This window comes from Dipodomys spectabilis, unplaced genomic scaffold, assembly GCF_019054845.1.
Source record: "Dipodomys spectabilis isolate Male_0828 unplaced genomic scaffold, ASM1905484v1 ptg000006l, whole genome shotgun sequence".
NCBI classification, from domain to species: domain Eukaryota; kingdom Metazoa; phylum Chordata; class Mammalia; order Rodentia; family Heteromyidae; genus Dipodomys; species Dipodomys spectabilis.
The window spans coordinates 8,598,043-8,618,928 of NW_024870683.1; the positions used below are offsets into that span (position 1 = coordinate 8,598,043).

Below are 20,886 nucleotides of genomic sequence, written 5' to 3' on the forward strand. Positions count from 1 at the left end.
TATTTTTTTCCAGGAATGCAGGATCACCTGTACAAAACAAGAGAAATACAAATTGTTCAAGTCTTCAGTCTACTGGTGTGTGTGTGTGTGTGTGTGTGTGTTTTAAAAAATAATTGTTTATGTTCCTCTCACAACTTTATCTCTAGCATAGACTTAATTGTGAGTCAAGACTGCAATATCTACAGTAAACAAGTTTCCCAGAGAAATTTATTTTAATTTTAAGTTTATTTTTCTGTTTTGTTTTTAAGACAGGATCTTGTCATAGAAGCCAGGCTTTTCTCAAATTCATGAGGCTCTTGGCCTTTGTGAGTCCTAGGATTACAGGTATGGGCCACGACGCCATGCCTGACTCAAAAATTAGTTTTTAAAACTGTAACAGCACTACTAGATGTATGACTAGCCCTGAGAAGAGAGAAATCTGTGGTTGCTCTCAGGAAAAGTCAATGCCAGGCACCCTGGTAATTCTCTGGTTTTCTACCCATAGGTGAAATTGAGGTGTTTTGGTAGAAGTCAATGTCCTTACCCTATAGCCCCTTAGCATTTGGACCTCTCCCTTGGAGAAGGTAGACTTACAGCAGAATCACTAGAGCACTACACTCCCAGAGAGAAGAACAAAGACTCGAGATCCTGTATCAAGGTGATGGCAGAGCTGGAATAGAGAGTCAAATCTCCCAAGTCACACAAATGGCTTTGCTTCCTACATTCTTTGTTCAACCTCTGCCCAAACAGAAGATGGAATTTTCTTCCTGGGCACCTCTAAGATAGGCCAGCTCTAAGACCTTGAGCCTCCACCAGCAGAAACAGAAACATATGTGGAGGTCGAATTAGGTCTATTCTCTGCAAAGTGCTCTACACAGCTGGAAGGTGAAGGGAATGGCTTTGGGCTCAGGAAATTCTCAAGCAACCAGAAGATAGGACTGATCTCCTCTCTCCTTGGGCCAATGAGTCCTGCCCACTTTAGAAGAACAGAAGAAAGGTGGCAGAAAGCCAATAGACCTCATTAGCATCCCTTTTGTCCACTAACCCCTGAGGTACCTTAGCAAAGGAGAGAAACTGGATCTTCTAGGAAGGCACCACAGAACGAACCTACAAGACCCCCACCCCACCCAGATCCACTCACCCCACCGGGGACAAGCACCAACCCTCACCTGTTGATCGAACTGACGCTGGGCACTGTGTCATTGTCACACACTCGCTCTGCCAGCAGCCGGTCCCTGATTTCCCAGGCAAACATGGTAGGATTTTGGCGTTTATACTCAGCAATTTTTTCTACCACTTTGGGTGTGGCAACCTTTGGTTTGGATCCTCCGATCACCCCAGGCTTGATGCTTCCTGTCTCATAATACCTAGGACCCAAGGAGAAAGAAACTTAGTCATGAGGAACCAGCAAAGTGGATGAATATTTGAAACATGGCTAGTCTGAATCAAATGGAAACTACAATCAGATTTTTAAAACATAGAACAACAAAAAAGAATAAATAATACTCTACTAATACTGTTTATATTGGTTATACTTCAAAATGATATTTTTATATATTCAGTTAAATAAAGCACAAAATTATACCTGCTTCTTTTTACTTTTCTTTCTTTTCCTTTTTTATTTTATTTTTTATTTTTCAAGACAGGGTTTCCTAAGCTCACCTCAAACTTACAATCCTCCTGCCTGCACCTCAGAGGTGCAATGATTATAGGTATGTGTTGTTAAGCCCAGGATCTTTTTACGTTTCTTAATGTGTTACCAGAAATTTTTAAATTGCATGCTTGGCTAGTAGGACTACAGTAGTAGGATAGATTATATTAACAAAATTGTTCAATATTTCTTCACCAGTTCACAATTTACAGAAAACTTCCAAGTCAGTTTTTCCATTTGATCTGCAACAGTTCTAAAGCACATAAATTGCTTTGTGTAAAGTGGATAAATAAATAAGTAAACAAATAGTTACATCCCTATGGTACAAACCAGATTTATAGAGGTTAAATGGTTTCCTTGAGGTGACACAGGATCAAGTGGCCAAGCCTGGACTGTGGCCAAGCCTTTTGAAACAAAGTTTTCCCCAAAAGGTGTCTTTGGTCTTTGAGTCACCAGTTTTCTCATCCTTAGAGTCCTCAGCCTTTTGTGAAACTGTCCCCTACAATGTATCTTATTTTTTCCAGACAAGAAAAACAATAGCCATGGTATAAAATTAAGAGGATATTGGATTCCAGAATTAATGGGAAATATGCATTGGAAGTCAAAACCCAAGCAATCAGAAAAAACAACCACAAGTCTCGGCAGCTCTTCCAGGGACCTCCCCTGAGGTAAATGGCTGTTTCTAAGGACATTTCCATGCTATCAGCTTTTCCTCGTTAACGCAAATAGGATGTCAGGGTTTTACAGCAAAACCGAGACCAGGGAGAAGAGTGGCATGAAAGATGATTTCAGGGAAGAAAAAATGACTTGATTCTCTCTCTGAATCTGAGCCGTCACTGGATGTCTTTCTCAATATGTACAGAGGAATTTTTGATTTCCTCTTCCAAAGGAGATTATCATGCAGTTGAATTTTTTCTTAACCAAAAGACATTTTCTAAATGATTTGTAATTTGTAAACCTAACATGTGTTTCTGAGAGGTAAGGGAATGAGGTGAGTCTGGATGGCTAGAAACATTTATAGAAGACTGTGGGACATTTATAAAGATGCTAAATTTCTCAGCCTGAGTAAGTCTGGTTAAGGCCAAGTGAGTGAATATTCTAGAAGAGAAGAAATAATTTGGAAGCAGTGATGTGGAAGTGAAAATTCTATTTTTCATTGAGAAGAGTGAGTCATTTACAAATTCTGACCTTAAGGCAAAACTCAACGTATCCTCCTTCTTCCTAAAAAAATTGCTAAAAGCAATTTTCTGTAATTTGCTAAGAAATTATTACTCACAAGTTTTTTTTGTTAATCCAAGAAAATATCCCCCCCTCCTTTTTCGCTAGAAAACTAGGAAAGTGCCTAAATCCAGGCACACCACAAGCCCTGAAAATTCCAATTGTCCCGCTCATTTTCTAATAGAAAGTCAATTTTTACTATAACCTAACAACTCATTATTTAGACACAGCACTCTAAAGTTTACAGAGCTCTCTTTCAGATTATCTTGATCTTCACACCAATCCTTTGAGGCCAGCAGGATTTTACAGAAGGAAAAATAATAATAAATAACTAGGAGACTCTGTGACTCACCCAGCTCGTTCTGGCAGCTAGAAACAGCTTTGAACTCAAACCCCAAAGCCAGCACTCTTCCTGCTATATAGCAAGCTGCTGCTCTGGTTATCAAATTTTAAGAATTAACAGCTATGATTCTTGCTACTGTAGAGAGCTTGACTGTTTGCCAGACATTTCCACAAGCGACTTTCATTCACTCACTGAGTCAATAGTCCCTGAGAGCCTGTTAGGACAGGGACAGTCTCAGTGTAGGGGTGACAACCCCATAAACACCCCTGTGCTAGATATGAATAAGAGTACTACAGTCACACAGCAACTCAAGAGAGCAGCAGGATGAAGTCCCCTGCCACATGGCCGGAGTATGGCAGCACTCGGCGGCATTCCCTGCCTATCGTACCTGAGCAGTGCCAACAGTAAGAGTCTTCAGGCTTGACATGAGAAGTCTCTGTCTTTTTTTTTGACTGACACATGGGCCAGGCACTTAGAAGGCAACACTGACACTCCCGAAACCCCAACCCGCAACTGTGTCAAGTGAGGATTCAGACTTAATAACCACCCTTTCATCTCTGCAAAACAGCCGTGCAGACCTCTGGCTCACAGACAAAAGGCGAACGGCAGCCACCAACACAGAGTCCTTCAGTGCAAAGAGCATCAGCTTGGAAGTCAAGAAGTGTAGTTGCTTGTCAATGACTCTGACACTAACTGGCTGTGTGATCTTGGCTGACTCACTTGAGCTCTCTAGGCCTTGGTTATTCCATTTATATAATATGGAGAAGTATTTGCCCTCCTTGATTCTGAAGACAGAAATGCAGAAAGCTCATGAAAAGCATTAAAAAGATAAAGATCATTTACATAAAGTACATGGGTTGAGAATTAAAAGCCCCACTAAAATGTTTTATTTTTTACTGTGTAACAATTTCAATGATTTGAACCTCCCAACTAGACTCCAGTGAGAAAAGACAACTGCTGCACTCTGTGTGGACTTAACAGCCTCACATGCATCAAGCTCTGCCTTTCCAACCCATCGGCAGTGCCGAGTTCTAAACTGAATACTATACTCCTGATAGTCTGCCTACCTTCCTGAGGGGTAGGGGTACCTACCTGCCCCAAGGACTTGGTTCTCTCGACACCCGGATTCTGAAAACCCACAAGCACTACACACTCTCACCTTAAAAGTGTCCATCAAATTCTTCTGGACAAAAAAAAAAAAATCAGTAGATCAAACAGCCCCAGTTCAGAAATTCCTAGTCACACTGTTTTAGGATTGAACTTGTTTCTTAAAAGGCAGTTCTAATTAGAGTGACATTTTGTCCACTGTGGTTCTTAGTTATGAAAATAATGAGCTATGAAATTCCAATTTATTGTTGACAACTTAAACGGCCAGGCATCGGAGCGGCACGTAACTTCCGAGTGCCACTCTACCTAGTGACAAATCTATTCTGGGCCATGGGAGGCTGCCGGCTGAGCTTGGAAGGGTCCCTGTTCCCCTCAGTCTCCATGGGAGATTTGGAGGCCTCTAGGGCACCAGAACAGGAGGACATGTCATTTGGATGTCCCCTGTGAGAAGATTTCAAACGGCGAGCAAAATGTCGGCTCAGCAAAGATGTCTCAGCAAAAAAACAAAGGAAGGGCCTTCTTTCTTTCCTTTCTCTCTCTCTCTCCCTCTCCCTTGGTACAAAGAAGCTTCACAAGAAGATATATGATACAATTCCACTCTAGAAGTCTAATGCTGAGATAGTCTAAAATATTTCTCTTCTTTCTCTTTTTCTCTCCCCTAGGTCCTGTTTGCATCTCTCTACCTTTCTATGGCTCTTTTGAAGTCATTCTCATTTCCCTTTGTTTTCTCTTTCTCTTTTCTCTATCTCCCTGATGACTACTCTCTTGTGCTCCTGTCATTCTTATCTTCCTGCCAAAACCACCATATAACCAGAGCAGGCAGTTTTCCTTCGTTCCTCCCTGAACTCTGGCTGGGGCTCATTTGCTTGCAGAGTACAAAACAGGAGTGAAGCCCACAGCCTCCATGGATGAGGTGACCTGCACTGGGCAGGAAGATGAATCCACACAAAGGTCAAAGGAGCAGCCAGAACCCTGGCCCTGAAACTTCTTCCTTTGGCCTCCAGCAAGGCTCTACATACAAGGTTAGTCCCTCTGTCTGAGAGAATCTCTTGAGTTCCATCAGGCAAAAGGAAAAGAGCAAACAGAAAACCACACTGTCATGGATATACTTCAAAATATTTGTTTGTTGTTTTTTTATCCAAGCATCTGTTCTCAAACCAGAATGCAAGCTATGGAACAAAGATTGTTGTCTGACCTGGAGGAATATAGTAGAAAGCACTAAAGTCAAGTATGTTCCTGCTTGCCAGGGCCGAATTAAAACACCACCACATGCTCCCTCCTTCAAAAAAAAAAAGGTTGTGTTTTGGGCTCCAGAGAGATACTGATGGTCCTTGAATCCTTTAGACTTCATCTCAACACAAGTACTGACAGGTCAGATATACCTGGGTCAGTCACTCTAAACACTTTACCTTGGTAGATTTGTTTCTTCATCCTAGACCATGCTGAAACTATGGAAAAAATAAATGCAAGCACTAAAAGGCTATATAGCCCTCTGGGAAAATCATCATTGTTAGTATTTTGCTTGCAGCAAATCACCAGGTCAAGAGGCAACTTTCAAATGTCAGATTTGAGAGTTAGTGTTTGCTGTTGTTGCTATTTTTCCCCCTCTCATTTAATCTATTCTTAGGATGCCTGTCACTACAAAGGAAACTAAACACACAGGAGGAAAATACTGCATCCCAACATTATAAGACCCAAAACTAAACATGATGACAGAATTTTAAAAGTAAAATGTACTTGTTAAAAAATATTAAAATCAAACATCAAGATCTGGAGATGCCGTTCAATGGTAGAGCAACTATTTAGCATGCACAGGGTCCTGGGTTTTGATTTCTTGCGCACATACACACACACACACACAAAATCAGAAGGAAGGGAGGGAGGAAGAAAGGAGATAGGGAAAGAGGGAGGGAGGAAAAGAAAAACAGAAAGAAAGAACAGAGGAGATGAGAGGAGAGTTGAGGAGAAGAGATTCTGGTTGTGTGATCTTATAACTTATGGACTCCCTACCCAGCCCTGCCTGGACCCTGAGCTCACCTAAGATATGTAGGGGAAATTCCCCTGAGCCTCTTTCTCTTGGGTTCTTCATAATAATTGACCAGACTTTCACAAAATATTCTGTCTTTCCTGACAAGTTACTGTATTCCACATTTCACTTGAAATGGAGGTTTCCAAAGGTTAGTTTGAATTGGATAATATCAAAGGTTTTGTAAACCCTAAAGTGCTGTGTATGTGGAACAAAATGCTGCCATGACCCTCACTATGACACTGGCATACAGGACAGCTGCTGGACTATCTTTTAGATCTTTATTTTAGAGATCAAGGAAAGCCTAGAGCTCCTGCCTTTACCTGCCAAGAATTTTGCTGACACAACCATGGCTGACCCGAAGCTGCCTGGAGATGTCGCAGGGCCTGACACCTTGATGAGCAAGTTCCACTATCCTTTGGCGGACTACATCCGGGAGTGGCCGTCCATTCACAAAAACCCCCCCAAGCTGATTCACTCCTCCATGTCCTGAAACAGATCAGAAACAAAAGGCAAGGGGAAGGATGGTTAGAACCAGTCACATATTAGAAGCGCCACCGTGAGCACCTAAAGCCCCTCTGATCACAAGGCTAGATGCCTTGTGCCTAGTGTCTAATTGTGCAGACAACATGAATCACTTCTTCACATTAGTCTTAGCCTTTGTCCATTTGCAGCCAGTCAACTGAGCCATTCATAGGAGGATCACCATATTATGTTGCCTTTATTTACTAGCATTTTCCTCATAAATTTTTTAACAATGGAATATATGAAGACCCCAGTCTCTACAACTACATGATGCTGAAGATCCTGGGGGAGAAAATGATGTTTTAAAACACTGCATATTGAAAGAGAGGGGAAATATGGTGAAGTCCTTTTTCTTTCAAATATCTTCAAAGTGAAAAGGTTTATTCTAATAAGCCTTCAGCTCAGCAAAAGAAATGTTTGAAAATCAGCAAGAACTAAAGATTAAAAAAAAATAATAGTGTCTGCAGAGCACCAAGACAAAAGCTGACTATCACCTCAATGCAAATTAAAAAACAATTTTAAGTCTTTTAAGGTGAGGCTAACATACAGCTGACCACTGTGCTCTCTCAGAGCACACAAAAGAAATGGGTCAAAGGGTCTTCTGAATATAGCACATTTCCACTTCACTGCATTAGGATTTGTTATAAAGGTGTTTCCCTGGAATTTTTTGGATGTTTTGCAGTTGACAAGCAGCTTTGAGTTGGTTTTGAGTGGGATGGGAGGGGGAATACAGAAGTCAAAGAAAGCTTCTGAGTTTCAGATTTTACTAAGGTTCTGGAATAGATTTTAAGAAAAAAAAAAGTCAGAGAAAGTGCCTCTTCTACTCATATGTCCCTTTCAGGGGGAAAACAGGGAGCCAAGTAATTTAAAGAAAGAAACCAGTAAACAAAGTGATACAATATAGCAACATTATTGACTCTGTAGCTGTTAATCAGCCACTAACTGACATAGCTGAGGATTGGAGCCAAGTCCAAGCATTTATTTACCTAGCTACTGACAGCTCAAAGGCCAAGGAGGGGAAGGAAAATCTCCTCACCTGGGACTGACTTGGATGAAACTGAACTCTAGAAGGATAGCCAAGGCACTTCCACGGTCACACACATACACACACATACAGCACTCTAACATAAACTAGCCACCTCATCGCAGCTATTTCCCCACAGGACTCACCTACCACCCAGGTTTGTGAACAACATTTTACATTGAGGGATGATATCATCATAGCATCATTTATATCCTTAAAAACTGTTCAAGCAACCCACTAAAGTTTCCCAAATTCTGCAAGTGCAAAATTCTTTCAAAGACAAACATAATTTCATAGATAGCTGTATTACTTAGTTCCAGTTCTCTGCTGAATTTTTCCTGATTTTCAAAATGAGTTTTAATCAGTTTTGATTGCTTTTTAAAACTTCAGGTATGAAAGAGAGACAAAAAGAAAAATCTTTCAAATGGAATTTTGGAAGTCAGAAACACAATTACATAGTTTACCTAAAGCAGAAAGACACCCTGGTCAAGAGTCTTAGGAAGGCTTTGTTCTGGATCTGGGAGCATGTAATAAAAAAATTAAAGGGGTGGGGGGAGGTAACAAATCTCTCCAGAGCAGGCTGGCTTTAAGTTTTAAAAAGTAAAATTAAAATTGATATGGACTCATCTGGAAAAACAAAGGCCAGGAAAAGAAAGCAAAAAGAGCTAGCACACTTTTGATATAACTTGGGAGTATAGGCAGCATGGCCCACCCACAATAGTTGTTTGCTATTCCACTGATGATTGAGACTTTATGCTAAAATACAATGCCAAATTTTAGAGGACGTCAATGCCAATAGCAGTGCTGCAGGACATTTGTGATTTTGGACTGCTTTGTATCATGAAGAGGGGAGAAAAACAAAATCCAAAGATTTTCTAGAATCTAGTCTCTTTAGGTCTCAGAAGATTCCCAAACTGCCTTTCCTTCACCACAAAGGACAAACTACCAATGCTTTTGCAGAGCCTGGTGCACATGTCCATAGTTGACTTTTATTCATAATGTCCTACGAGATTCTTACCCAACTTCCTGGAAAGGCCCTCAAATCCACCTGGCACTCTTGACTCAGTCACAGTCCTATCCAACAGAACTCTTCAAGGATAACAGTGAGAAGTTTTACAACTGTAGACTAAAGAAAGCCACGGAAATAAGTGAAGTCCAAAGTCTGATAGAAAGGAGATAGAACAGCAACATGAAAGAAGAAAAGAGAGGTATATACAAAGAGGAAAAGCATCAAAACTAAATGATACAGACAAGGAGAAAGAACCTAAAAAAGAAACAGCAGATTAGGCAGGTAGATGAGAAGCCAAAACAGGCCAAGAAATGGAAAGGGGCATCTGGAAGACAGGTGGTTTCTATGGATGGGGGTCCTTTGTTTGTTTTCTAAGGCACCAGCTCCAGCCCTGCTTATCCTTGGAGAATTCAAGTCTCTACCTCTACTTCCTGTGGACTCCAGCTAGGTGAGCACTCACCCCCTCCAAGGGTGCTAAAGCAAGATATGAATTCAGCTACGCATTCTAGAGTGCTTAGAATTTACAGAGACAGATGCAAACAAATCAGTTGAAAACCAGGAAACAGATTCACAGATATAAGGGAAATACAGGGCATACTGAGCAGGGGTGGTTAAGGGGAGGGGGGGAATGTAAGGAAGAAGAGTTGAATCATGCATGCCCCTGGGACCTTCATGTCTCTGCTGTGGAAGGGTCTGGCCTCCACAGATGTTCTGCGGGTTCTGATAAGGACATGCTGCCCTGGAGGGGCCCTGCCCACACCCCAAAGACCATGGCTAAGAATAGAGTCTTAGGGAGATGGTCTGTGCTTATTCTGCAGCATATTTAACTAAAAGACTCACATGGTTGTTGAGATTGCTTCTAGATATACCAGGAGAAAAACATACAGGCACAGACATGCAAGCAGGTATACAGGGGAAAGGCAAGGATGCAACCTTCCCAGTGGACTCTCCAACCCATAAACAGATGCTGACACTCAAGGACAGGCTGTGTGCACAGATAGGGTTAGACTACACTGCCTTTGACAGAGAAACTCAAGAACCAGTTTCAGCTTTGCCCATGGGAACTTTTGTCCGTCCTTTTGTTTCTCTGACCTCAGTATCATATTCTGTAAAACAGGTAAGACTGAAGGTTTGAGTAATATTCAGGTAGCACATTAGCTGCAAAAAAAAAAAAAAAAAAAACTTTTATAGTTAACTGGTAAAGATGCTTGGGGAAAAGAAACATCTAGGGGATGGATTTAGAATAGGGGATGGGAGTACCTTGGAACTCAGGAGCCCATTTCCTGGAAGTGTCTGCTCTCTACAGAAGCTGTCCTGCTCAGAGGGGAAGATGGGAGAAGAGGGAGAGGACAGGTGACAGGGGGAAACTGACCAGGCTAGGGAAGGAAGATGAAGAGGTGGGGACTTTGTCTAAGCCTCTACTACCCTAGTCACTTCTCAAGATTTACATGCTCCCTCACTCCCATTACCAGCAAGTTAGGGTCCAGAGCTGTCTATATTGTGTAAGAAAACAGCTTTGGACACCAGAATCCAAGGTTCTTCCAAAGAAACCAAGGGTTGGCACCAGATTTGGAAGCTAGGCTGGCTGGGGCCCAGCCCCCCACTGTGCTGCCAGGAAGATTGAAAATGGGAGGAGGGAGCACTTCCCGATGAGGGGACAGATTGAAGGCCAGGGCAAGGAAGCACAGACAGCAGCAGTTGGCTAACCCAAGCCTGGAAAGAGCTGCCTTCTCCACAGCCAGGAGACCATGGAGTCTGATGCTATCATCCCAAGAGCTGGGGCACCACTGGGCAGCAGAGCTTCGGCCAGCACAAGGCAGCCAAGAGTCTGCAGATTCCTGCCAGCAAGGAGTGAAGCATGGGGACCAGCCCTCCCCCGTCGTGTCCCCCAGTATCTTCCTGGCTGAGCCAACAGCTTACCCACCTCTCAGAGCATTAACCCCAAATCATTTATTTTCAGCCTCACTCCGAGAGAGACTCCGAACCAGGTCTATGCAGGAAAAGGCTGCGGAGGGCACGGAGGGTCACCGTGGACTGGAAACCGTTTGAGCGCAGGCCCCAAATGGGGAGGAATGGAGGAATCGTTTGAGTTGGGACCAGAGCAAGCGGGATTCTCTGCTCGAATCTCCCCCACAGCTTTGGAGGACTACCTCCGACTCGGATATTGACACAAAGAGAAACTGACCTGCCTGCAGCTAGTCTTCGCTGCCTAGACAATTCTTCCCCAGCTGTCAGGCCACTCGTCCTTCGGTGGCAAACACGGACATTCTCGGCCGAAGCCTGCCTTCTCTCCAGCCGGGTCTCGGCTGCCTTTGTTACATAAGGGACTCAAAGCTAGGGAAGCTGGATTCCGGCTCTTTGAGAGGAACCGAGCTTGGTAAGGGCTCCTAGACATGGAGCAACTCCCTGACCCACAACCCGCAGAAAGTCTAATCCTGGAGTGGAGGCTGCCAAAGCCTGGCGCCTTCCTCTGGCCGGCTCTACAGTCAACAGAAAGGAAACTCGATTCGTTCCACTTGGAATTTCCTTGAAATCTCCGAATCTAATCCGGGGTTAACTCACCGTGAGAGGAGCGCTCCCCTCGCAGGAGGCTGTGTTAAATGGGAGAAGTGTCAGGATTCCCGCGAGTCAGGCAACCAGGCCGGCCTAGCCAGCACCGAAATGACCCTTGCGGTCTTCTACAGAAGCAGAGGCTTCCAGGAGGCAGGGGCAACTGGATGGTGACTAATTAGCTTTTCTCTTTCTTTCTTTCTTTCCTCCTTCCTTCCTTCCTTCTTTTCTTTCTTTCTTTCTTTCTTTTTTGTTCTTTTTATGGCAGAAACCATTCAGGCGTCCTGCAGAGAAAGACCCTATGGGGTCTTTAAGAGTCTCTGTATGTTCTGACTGCCTCCTGAACAGAAGCTACACGCAGGGACAGAGATTTCGTTGATTTTTCAAATTCCCCTCTCACTCCAAGACTCCTTTGAAACCCTAGACCCAGGATCTTCTTCTCTTTGCCCTCAACCTCTTCCTTCGCTCAGGCAGGGACTGGTCAAGGCTCTACGTTCCCACCCAGCGCCAGTCTTGATCAGTCCCATAGCAGGAAATAAAAAGGGGGGCGCCATCAGGATTAAGGTGTGGGGAGCTCTCTGAGACTCACACTGACCTCTGCTACAACTTCGTGCCCAGCCCCATGCCGAGTTCTTCAAGCCAGGGTTCTCCCAGATGCTCTGGGATGTCGCTGCGGGAGCCCGGGAAGGACTGCAGCTCGATGGCTGTACCACGCGTTGCTGGAGGCGGGATTTACCGACTAGGGGCTCTGGCTTGAGCGGACGAGCGCGCCGTTCCGCATCCCCTGGCTGGGAGCCCTGCACTTTGTAAAGTTGTCTACGCAGCTACGGAAGTCTAGAGTCCTCCCGGCCTTGATACTTGATACCTTCCCCGGGGTCCTATACCCCCAACCCGGTCCCAGCCGGAGAGTGAGAGAAACGAGCTCGCCGCCTACTTACTATGCATGGATGCAAACGGGTCGTGCTTACAGTGTATTTCCATCGGGGCGCTCCAGACTCCAGGCCGGCCCACGCCGCCGCCTCCTGGCGCCAAAGGGCTGCCCAGGGCGGCAAGGGAGCCTCACCACCAGGCCGGACACCGTGTGAGCTGAGCTCAGAAAACACTGCTGGAGCCTTGGGGTCTTTTTCACAGCCTCCCTGCCGAAGATTGCCGAGAGTCGGGTGGAGAGGCGGGAAACGGCGCTCAGCGCAGTCCGTCTGGGAGCGGGCGCCCAACTCTGGCTGGCTTCGCTCCCTGGCTGGCTCAAGCGGCGGCTCCCGGCCCACACAGGAGTAGCTGCGGCCAAGGCGCCCGCGGCTTCGGGGACATAGCGTAGGGGCCCACCTCCGGGACGAATGGGAGACCCCGGCCCCCGATAGAAGGGGCTTGGAGGAGGCCACCGGAACACACGGCCCTTAGCTTCACCCAGGGAACAGCGCGGCCCGCGGGATGCCAGGCTGATTCCGCGGCCTCGGTGCCTCTGGGGTCGCTCTTCGACCCCTCGGTCTCCACCAGGTCCTTTCTCTCTCTGCTTCTCTCAGTCTCCGACGTCTCGGACGTCTCGGACGAAGTTGCAGAGAACTTCCTCTCTGGCCGCGGCGGGTTCGAAGGGGCTTCCGCCACTGATGAGAGAGCTGAATCACGAGTCCCCAAAGGGCCTCCAACCCTCAGACCCCAGGACCCGATGCCTTCAAAGTTCCCGCAGCCCCCGCTGCGCCCCCATCTCTGGGACCCACGAATGGGGACCACAGCGATCGGCTCCTTCTCGCTTGGCTCTGTGCCTCACGCCTACCAACTCTTCGAGCCCCGCTGCCCTCTCTCGGGGGTCTTGTTGGACTGTCTTCCAGACGCCTCTTCCGGGACAGCCGCTGCGCCTGCCCCAGTGGCGGAGCGAGGGACCGAGAACAGAGCGAAAGGTCCCCGCCACCAAGGCCGCCGGGACGGTGGGGCTGAGAAGAAGCCACTGCCTGCTTTGACTGCCCGCGCTGCCGCTGTCGCCGCCGGCGCTAGCCCTCCGCCTGCTCCGCGCGCACAGTGCGCCACCGCGCCGCCCCGGAGCCGCTTTCAGGACCCGCTGCGTGTGGACAGCGCCGCCCGGGGCTCAGCCTCCCTCCGGGCGGGGGCGGGGGCGGGGCGGGGGCTAACTTGCCAATCACGCTCCATCAAGCCAATCAGAACGTCGGCGGCCAGTTCTGGCCCGAAACACCTCCCTATTGGCTAAACAACCCTCGAGCTCCGCCTGATTAGCAGATACCTGGGCAATGGGAGAGAATAGGGGGCGGGGTCCAGGCGGCGGCGCCACGTTCATTGACAAACGCGTGGGGCCAAGGCCTAGAGTACCGCGGATAGAGGAGGGGGAGGGGAACGAGGGCCCACGCGGTGCTTAAAGGGTCTGGCTGCTGGTCCAGACTGGGCCTACCTTTCTGCTGCGGTGTTGGAATTCTGGGAAGCCCTTCGGGATTGGGGGCAGCCTAGTGGGGATGGAGGTTAAGGTAGGGTAATAATCTTCAGAAGGGAAAAAAAAAATTTTTAGTTCCGACCAAAAAAAAGCCCACATTCAGGAATGTTGGAGAAAAACATGGAGCGTAGTAGAGATCCTGCTTTCACTCTAAGTAATAGACTTGTAGTGGGAATATACCTGCCAGTTCTAACCTCCCTTTCCTCATCTGTAAAGTGGGCACAGTTAGGTCAAGGAGCCTTGTTTTGATGCACTCCATCCAGAGCAAACGTTTCCTAGTCTTATCAAGTATCTATCCTCAAGGACCTCAATTCTTCAGACGGTTTGAGAGGATATTACATATGCCCTTAAGGTCAATAATGAAAAGGCTCCTTGGCAAAGAGTGTAGCTGAGCTTTTGAGACAAGGCTCCAGGCTACTAGAGCACCTAGATTTGGGCCTTCTTGCCAGCCTCGGGGAGCTGCTAGATGCCTTGGAGACTGGTGATGCTGCAGTTTAAAGCTTCTGTTAACAGTAACTATTCTGAACCTGTCACAAGGCCTCTCAGAAAACTGAATGAACCCAGTACTATCCAGGGCTAACTAGGGTACCTGAAAAATGGGTGACTAGGCCGTCTCTTCTATCAACAAAGTGATGCCATGCCCAAATGCTGTAGCTTCCAGTTGTTAGGAAAACCTGACATTTTCTTACCTGAGAAGTTCCTGTACTTCTGTGTGTGTGTGTGTGTGTGTGTGTGTGTGTGTGTGTGTGTGTGTGTGTGTGTGTGTGTGTTTAAATGGGTGGATTTCTGGCAGAATTCTCCTAACTCAGAAGAGGTCTTTGGTCAGCAGTGTAAAAGCTCCCAGACCAAGATCTTAAAGTAAGTTAAATCTTAAAAGGAAGTGTGTCTGCTGCTCTTTAACTAAGAACCTATGGATCTGTGAGTGGTATTATATGCCAGGATCCTGCTATGGAAAAGACAATTAACATACAGGCCCCAGTAGTTCTGCAAGTGATCTGGACAGCCACCACTTTGAATTTGTAAGTGAAGATCCTCTTCTATGAAACAAAAATCCACCAAAAAAAGGTCTCTTAGATGTCTGCTCCAGGCAAGGGCTTGTAAAGAGAACAGAGCCCAGGCTCATCCCAGGAAGACCCTCCAGATGTTCTCTTGCTTATTCTCTATATAGTTTTCCTTCTCTCCCCTGTCTCTGTCCTAGCTCTTCCTCTCACATCTTTATCCTGGGTCAACTCTTGGGTCTACCCTTAGGGGCTGTCTCAGTTGCTTCTGATAGGTAGCCAAGTTTCCACTGCTGATACCTATCTCTACCAGATATCTATGCATAGCTGCAGAAATAGCCAAGCCCTGACTTTAGGGACCCAGAATGCTGAGGTGTGCTCTGGGGAGGTCACTATCTCTCAATTTTCTGGAACCCCTACCTTGTCAGGATCTTGCACACCTTCTTGGAGCAGGGAGGTGTAGTGAAAGAAAAGGTATAGAAGAGACTGGGATGGCATAGAGTCCTGGCTTTATTCAGAAGTGCCTACTAGATCTTGTATCACTAGAATTCAGAGCCCCAGACCAGACTCCATTCCAACTCAAGAAATGGAGGTGTAAGGATACCCTAAAAGAAGCAGACACTGTCATCACCTGTACCTCTGGCTCTGCACATACAGATCTAGAGACTTGAGCTAAAGGGTCTCAAACTATAGTTTCCCCATTTTATAAATGCACGACCTAAGGCTAGGAAGCAGACTTTAACTTGTGTAAGGTCATACACAAAACAAGCCAAGGCTGAGGAATGAAAATCTTTCTCAGAATTACCACTTCTAGCGCTGGCTTGGTTAGAGTGAAATAAAGAAGGATGCTCCCACATAAAAGAACCTGAAGTGCTTGCGCAAATCGGTTGCCCTGTCAGGCATGGATAGAATCCTCCAACACTTTGAGGATGGGATAAAGCTGCAGATATTATTATCCGAAGAAGAGTAGCTCAGAAACTCGGGTCTTCCCTTTCACACAGTAGGTGTTCAGCTTCTACCCGGCTTCTGCTTTTGGCTCCCTAGTCTGTTTGCAGAAAGCAGCTCCCTCCCGCTTGAAGTGGTACCGGGCACCGCAAGAAGACTTTCCTGTGGGCGTGGGCGCGGGAGTGGGGAGTAATTCACTGTCCCAGGAGTGGGATGACCTTCAGGAACTTCAAAAGGAGCGAAGAGACCTGATATGGCCACCACGAAGATGAATCTCACAGACCACAAAACAGCGATCCAGAGAGGTTAGGTGACTATCCTGAGATTTCACAGCTATTCCCTGGCCGAAATGGGCTTCTGCATCTCAGGTCGGCCTCTCTGTGTTCTTCCGCTACCTTTAGGATTCTGGAAAGACTAGCAGGCGCGCTCCCTGAGATCTAACCTCGCTATGGGCAAAAGTAGCAGAGCGTTGGGCCAGGCCCTGTACTAGGCACAAAGGACCAAGAAGCCCAGAAAGAAAGTTTAATTTGTGCAAATAGAATTATTTTAGATGATTTTTGCCTTTGGAAGAAAGCCCATTTTGATTTCAAATATTTGAGCACGTTCTGAGATTTTCACCTAAGTCTATAATCAGAATTCATCCTCACAGTCACTCCTTCTTGCGCACAGGGTAACCAGAATTCTGGACCTGCTGTAGTGCTCTGTGAGCCTGAGATCCACTCCAGCAGCCCAAGTCTAGCCTATTTACCTGCTCTTTCTTCTCCCAAAGCGAGGCTTCACCAGTACCCAAACAGGTTGCTCTGCAGGAAAGATTAGATATGCCTTTGGAATCGCTATCCTAACCAGATAGCTAACCTAGTATTGTTAATCTAACAGGCACACACGCGCACACGTGTTCTTGCTCATATATATATAGCTATATAAAAAACTATATAGTTATATATAGTGTATATGTGTGTGTGTGTGTGTGTGTATATATATATATATATATATATATGGAAAGGTAATTGACTTGTGATTACAGGTTTCAAAATTCCTATATGATTCCTACACCTGCATCAGGTTCATATGCTACTTAGCCTAGGTTGGTTGCAGTCATTGAAAGGGGAGAGAAAGAGATATGGATAAGGGCAGAAGTTAGATTTTTTTTCCAAGAGCAGTAAACTATGCTGGTGTTTATTATTGTTACCAGCTTGCTCTTGCAGAGCAAGAGCACTAGAACAAACTACCTCTCTCTCTCTCTCTCTCTCTCTCTCTCTCTCTCTCTCTCTCTCTCTCTCTCTCTCTCAAAGACATAAGACTGGGTATTCTGTCTCCTAAGGCCTCAGTATCCTGTACATCTGAGAAGCTACTTCCCAGTGTTTTGTTAGAAAAGTTCCTTGGATGGAAAGTATTATCATCCCTCCCCAGCTGGGCTCATTGTAGATCTCAGAGACTTAATGCCAGGGCCCAAAGGGAAAGTGTACAGCCCTTCCAGGTCTCTCTAGACTAGTAGCTTGCCAAAATGGAGTTTTTCTGAGATGAAATCCAAGGAGGAAGGAGGGAATCTATGTCCTCTTCCAAGAGGAGTCAGAAGGCTAAGGGTAGAGAGGTTGCCTTCCAGATCTATTGCTGTCACAAGTCCTGTATTATGATCTTTATGCTTTAAATTCTTCTTCCATACTAGAAAGAAGAGACCAGGGATTGAAGATCATTAAGCTGCTCCTTGCTGGATGCTAAACTAGGACTTAGAGCTAGGACATATCCTCAACATTAAACAGGAGAGGAAGCTGAGGTAGGAGGAAGAAATGGAATGCAGCTCTGAAGGAAGAAAGGGGAGGTCTAGAAGGCCTAGAACTTGAGATATAGGAGGAGCCCTTACAGAAATTAGACCTGGACACACCTTTGAACCTCAGCTCAGAAATTTCCTCAGTCTCCTCCCTCTTTTTCCTCAGGCCTACCTTAGGCCTGTGCTAACTAGCCAAAGGGTAATATCACCCCAGTTGCTGCCAGAGAAGAAATCTCTTACCCCAAACCCATTGGTGAGGAAGGGACATGGCTTTCAGGATTTTAAGCTTTAACCCCTCTGGGGTACCCACTACACAAACCCCACCCAGTCCAGTAGCTTGGAGGAATGAATCGCTTTATTGATTAAACGATTATCCAGGCGATTGAACTAATCAAAGAGCCCATCGACCGCCATGAATTACATTCTTCATAGACAGCTTGTTGGGAGAGACTGCAGTGGGCCCCACAGACCTCCTGATCCTCACATGCCTCCAATCCATTTACAACACATATACAAGCCCTAGTGCCAGGGGCAGGTACCTCTAGGTGTCCCTACTACTGAAGAGTTCATTACCTGGAGAAAGGGAGGCTGCCTGGGAAATATAGATGGAGAAGAGAGGGTTTCCATGTTCCTTTTTCTGAACCCTCATCCAGGCAGTTTTCTTTCCATTCCTGCCCTCACTTCTCTTCAGTCAACACTTTTGGACACACATCATTATCCAGGGAGTTGGCCTGAGTTTGGGCCATCATTTCTTTAACCTTTATTGAGGCAGGAGTAAAAGCAGTAGCTTATAGATAGCCTAGGGATTGGGAAGAGAGGTTCTTACAGAAATTGCTGAGCATACATTTGTGTAGAGATTGGACCCATGGCCTAAGGACTGAAAGAGGCCCACATACCAGCTAAGGCTTTAGGGCAGAGGTTTACTGCCCCTAGCACATAAATGTACCTTGCTACACTGTGCCTGGGCCTCTGGGAGACAGAAGCACTATGCCAACGGGGCCTACGTGCATGCAGTCATCCCAGCTAGATGCCTACGTGAGACACTTACATCCACCCACTTGTGCTTTCCACCATTGAAGCGGTACCCACAGGATGAACACGCACACGCACGCGCACGTGCACACACACACATACACACACCTGTGTCAGAGCCTAGTCCAAGGGAAGCAAAGTCAGGCTAGGAGGATTCTAGAAATGTCACCAGTGGCCCGCAAGCTTCCCATTCTCACCTGCCAAAGAAGACCCATGTATACTAAAGCTAGGTAAACAGTGCCCAAAGAGTACACACTGTACATTGAGGGCCTACTTATCTTGAATCTACACTTTCACTCCTCTTTCTTTCAACAAAATCAGACCTGGGCCTGATTGCCCATACTTCACATAGTAGATACCATAGCCTCCAGCCCTATGTCTATGCTTAGAGACAGTTATTTTTGTGTGTATTGGCACGTACACACTGGACAGCTGTTGACAGCAAAAACTAGAGGAGTCAGAGTAATCATCTCTTACTTTCAGAATCACCTGAGATTCAACAGATGAACAGATCATCAAAGCAATAGAGGTACACTGAGACACTTACCAAAATTATATATACATATTACATTGAAAATGAACTATACAACTTGTGGTTGTAGACGGGAAGGAAAAACTGAAAGAGACAGAAGGAAGGGGTAACATTGTCCAAAAAGAAATGTACTCTTTATCTGACTTATGTAACTGTAACCTCTCTGTACATCACCTTTATAATAACAATTTTTAAAAAGGAAAAAACACAACCTTGAGACACATTTATATACTTAGAAAAACATATATACAAACAGTAATAAACATACACTACTACACCAGGAGTAAAAATACAGGCACACAGCCTCTTAGATAAATACTCTGACATTTTGAAAATACTTTTATAGGGACAAACAAACTCCATGTCACTCATATACACACTGAACTCTATATGTAAACACACAGATCCAAACTTGTACTTTTAGATAAATGCCAAGACAAACATTTAGAAACAGAAAAAAAAAGAAAACAGGCAAACTTAAAGATACTTGGACTGATGTGAACAGATGGGCAAAAAGACATACAAACAAACTACAAATAAACAATCGGTCAGTCCCAGAGAAAATAAAGGCATCTCCCCTTCTCTTCTATGGTTGCTTTGAGTTGGCGCCCAGGCCGGGCGGTGTCCCAGAGTTAACAGGTCTAGAGCCAGTATCGTATCGCAGTCCTACCTGTCCTGCCGGTCCGAGGAGTTGGATAATTTTTCTCTAAATCCATTTTGATATTTCAGGACTTGATGGAATGGACGGGGGAGAAAAAAAGTTTCCACTTTTTTGTGCCTTTTTTTTTTTTTTTTTTTTTTGGTGCCAGGGGCGGCTCACAGGTCGGAATAATTCAAGCCTTCCGCTCCCCCGCCGAGCTGGGGTAGCTGATCACTGAGCTGAAACTAAACGTTTTAGGTGGAAAAAAAGCGTCCGAAGGCACCGTGAAATGATTAAGGAACTAAAGAGCTTCTCGCCATGTGAGATCATGTCCTGTTCTCGCCAACATCACAAGATGTCCCCAGACACGCCGCGCCCCCAGCGCGCCGCCCCGCACTGCCCGCTCGGACTCGGGAAAAGGTGTCCACGCTGCGCGGCCAGGCCTGCTCAGCATGCCAGACGGGACGGACCGGGCCGGGCCGGAGCAGTGCCAGAGGCCGGGAGAGCGGCAGCAGCGCCTTTACCGCGCAGCCCAACACTTTTATAGGGGGTGGGGGGAGGGAAGGAAGGCTTCAGGCTGCGCCGGGCGCTAGAAGTCTGCGCTTTCTACGGGAAGGACCGGACTGAAGCCTAAAAATCCAGCCTAGCCTAGCTGGGGCCTCGAAGTTGCACCTTCCACCAAACCTGCTCCTGGGCGGGTCTGCGTTGTGCTCAGGACTGGCGACCCCTTTCACGTGTAAAGGCCAGGGGTTTGCTTTGAAAGAAATTAGCCACTCTGCCAAGGAGGTGGTTTTGAAGTGTATGTTGCCTGGCACAGAGGGGAAGTTCCAGCATGGCCAGATCCACCCCTAGGGCGGCGCCAGCCTCCAAAGTTCTCAGCCATCCTCCCCGGGCTCGGTTGTGTCTGCAGCTTCAATTTCTGGGCCCTTGTCTCCGAGGCAGCGCTAGATCCCGAAATTCTCCAGGCCCCACTCAGCCTCCAGGTCCAGAAACTCCCCCCTCCACCCCACCCCCTCCAGGGTGACCCTTTCCACCCTGGTGCTGAGAGGTTAAGCTGTAAAACGCTCTTCCTAAAATTCAGGCCCGCGATTTGGGGGCACCC

At 46.3% G+C, this 20,886-nt stretch overlaps 1 protein-coding gene across 7 annotated transcripts in view; it reads right to left on the reverse strand.

Annotated features, from left to right (window-relative positions):
• The window catches only part of Pax5 (paired box 5), a 174,595-nt gene extending 154,062 nt beyond the window's left edge, over nucleotides 1-20,533 (reverse strand). For 4 of the 7 annotated variants that reach the window (XM_042696458.1, XM_042696430.1, XM_042696450.1 and 1 more), the window contains exons 1-3: nucleotides 19,815-20,533; nucleotides 6,648-6,813; nucleotides 1,149-1,346 (exon numbers count right to left, since the gene is read on the reverse strand). In XM_042696458.1, coding sequence (XP_042552392.1) covers nucleotides 1,149-1,346; nucleotides 6,648-6,813; nucleotides 19,815-19,860 — 410 coding nt within the window. In that variant the 5' untranslated portion in view covers nucleotides 19,861-20,533. Of the gene's footprint in view, nucleotides 1-1,148; nucleotides 1,347-6,647; nucleotides 6,814-12,370; nucleotides 13,473-19,814 lie in introns of those variants that run through there. The other 3 variants (XM_042696440.1, XM_042696420.1, XM_042696464.1) reach the window with 2 other exon arrangements.
• Between the last annotated feature and the right edge of the window lie 353 nt (nucleotides 20,534-20,886).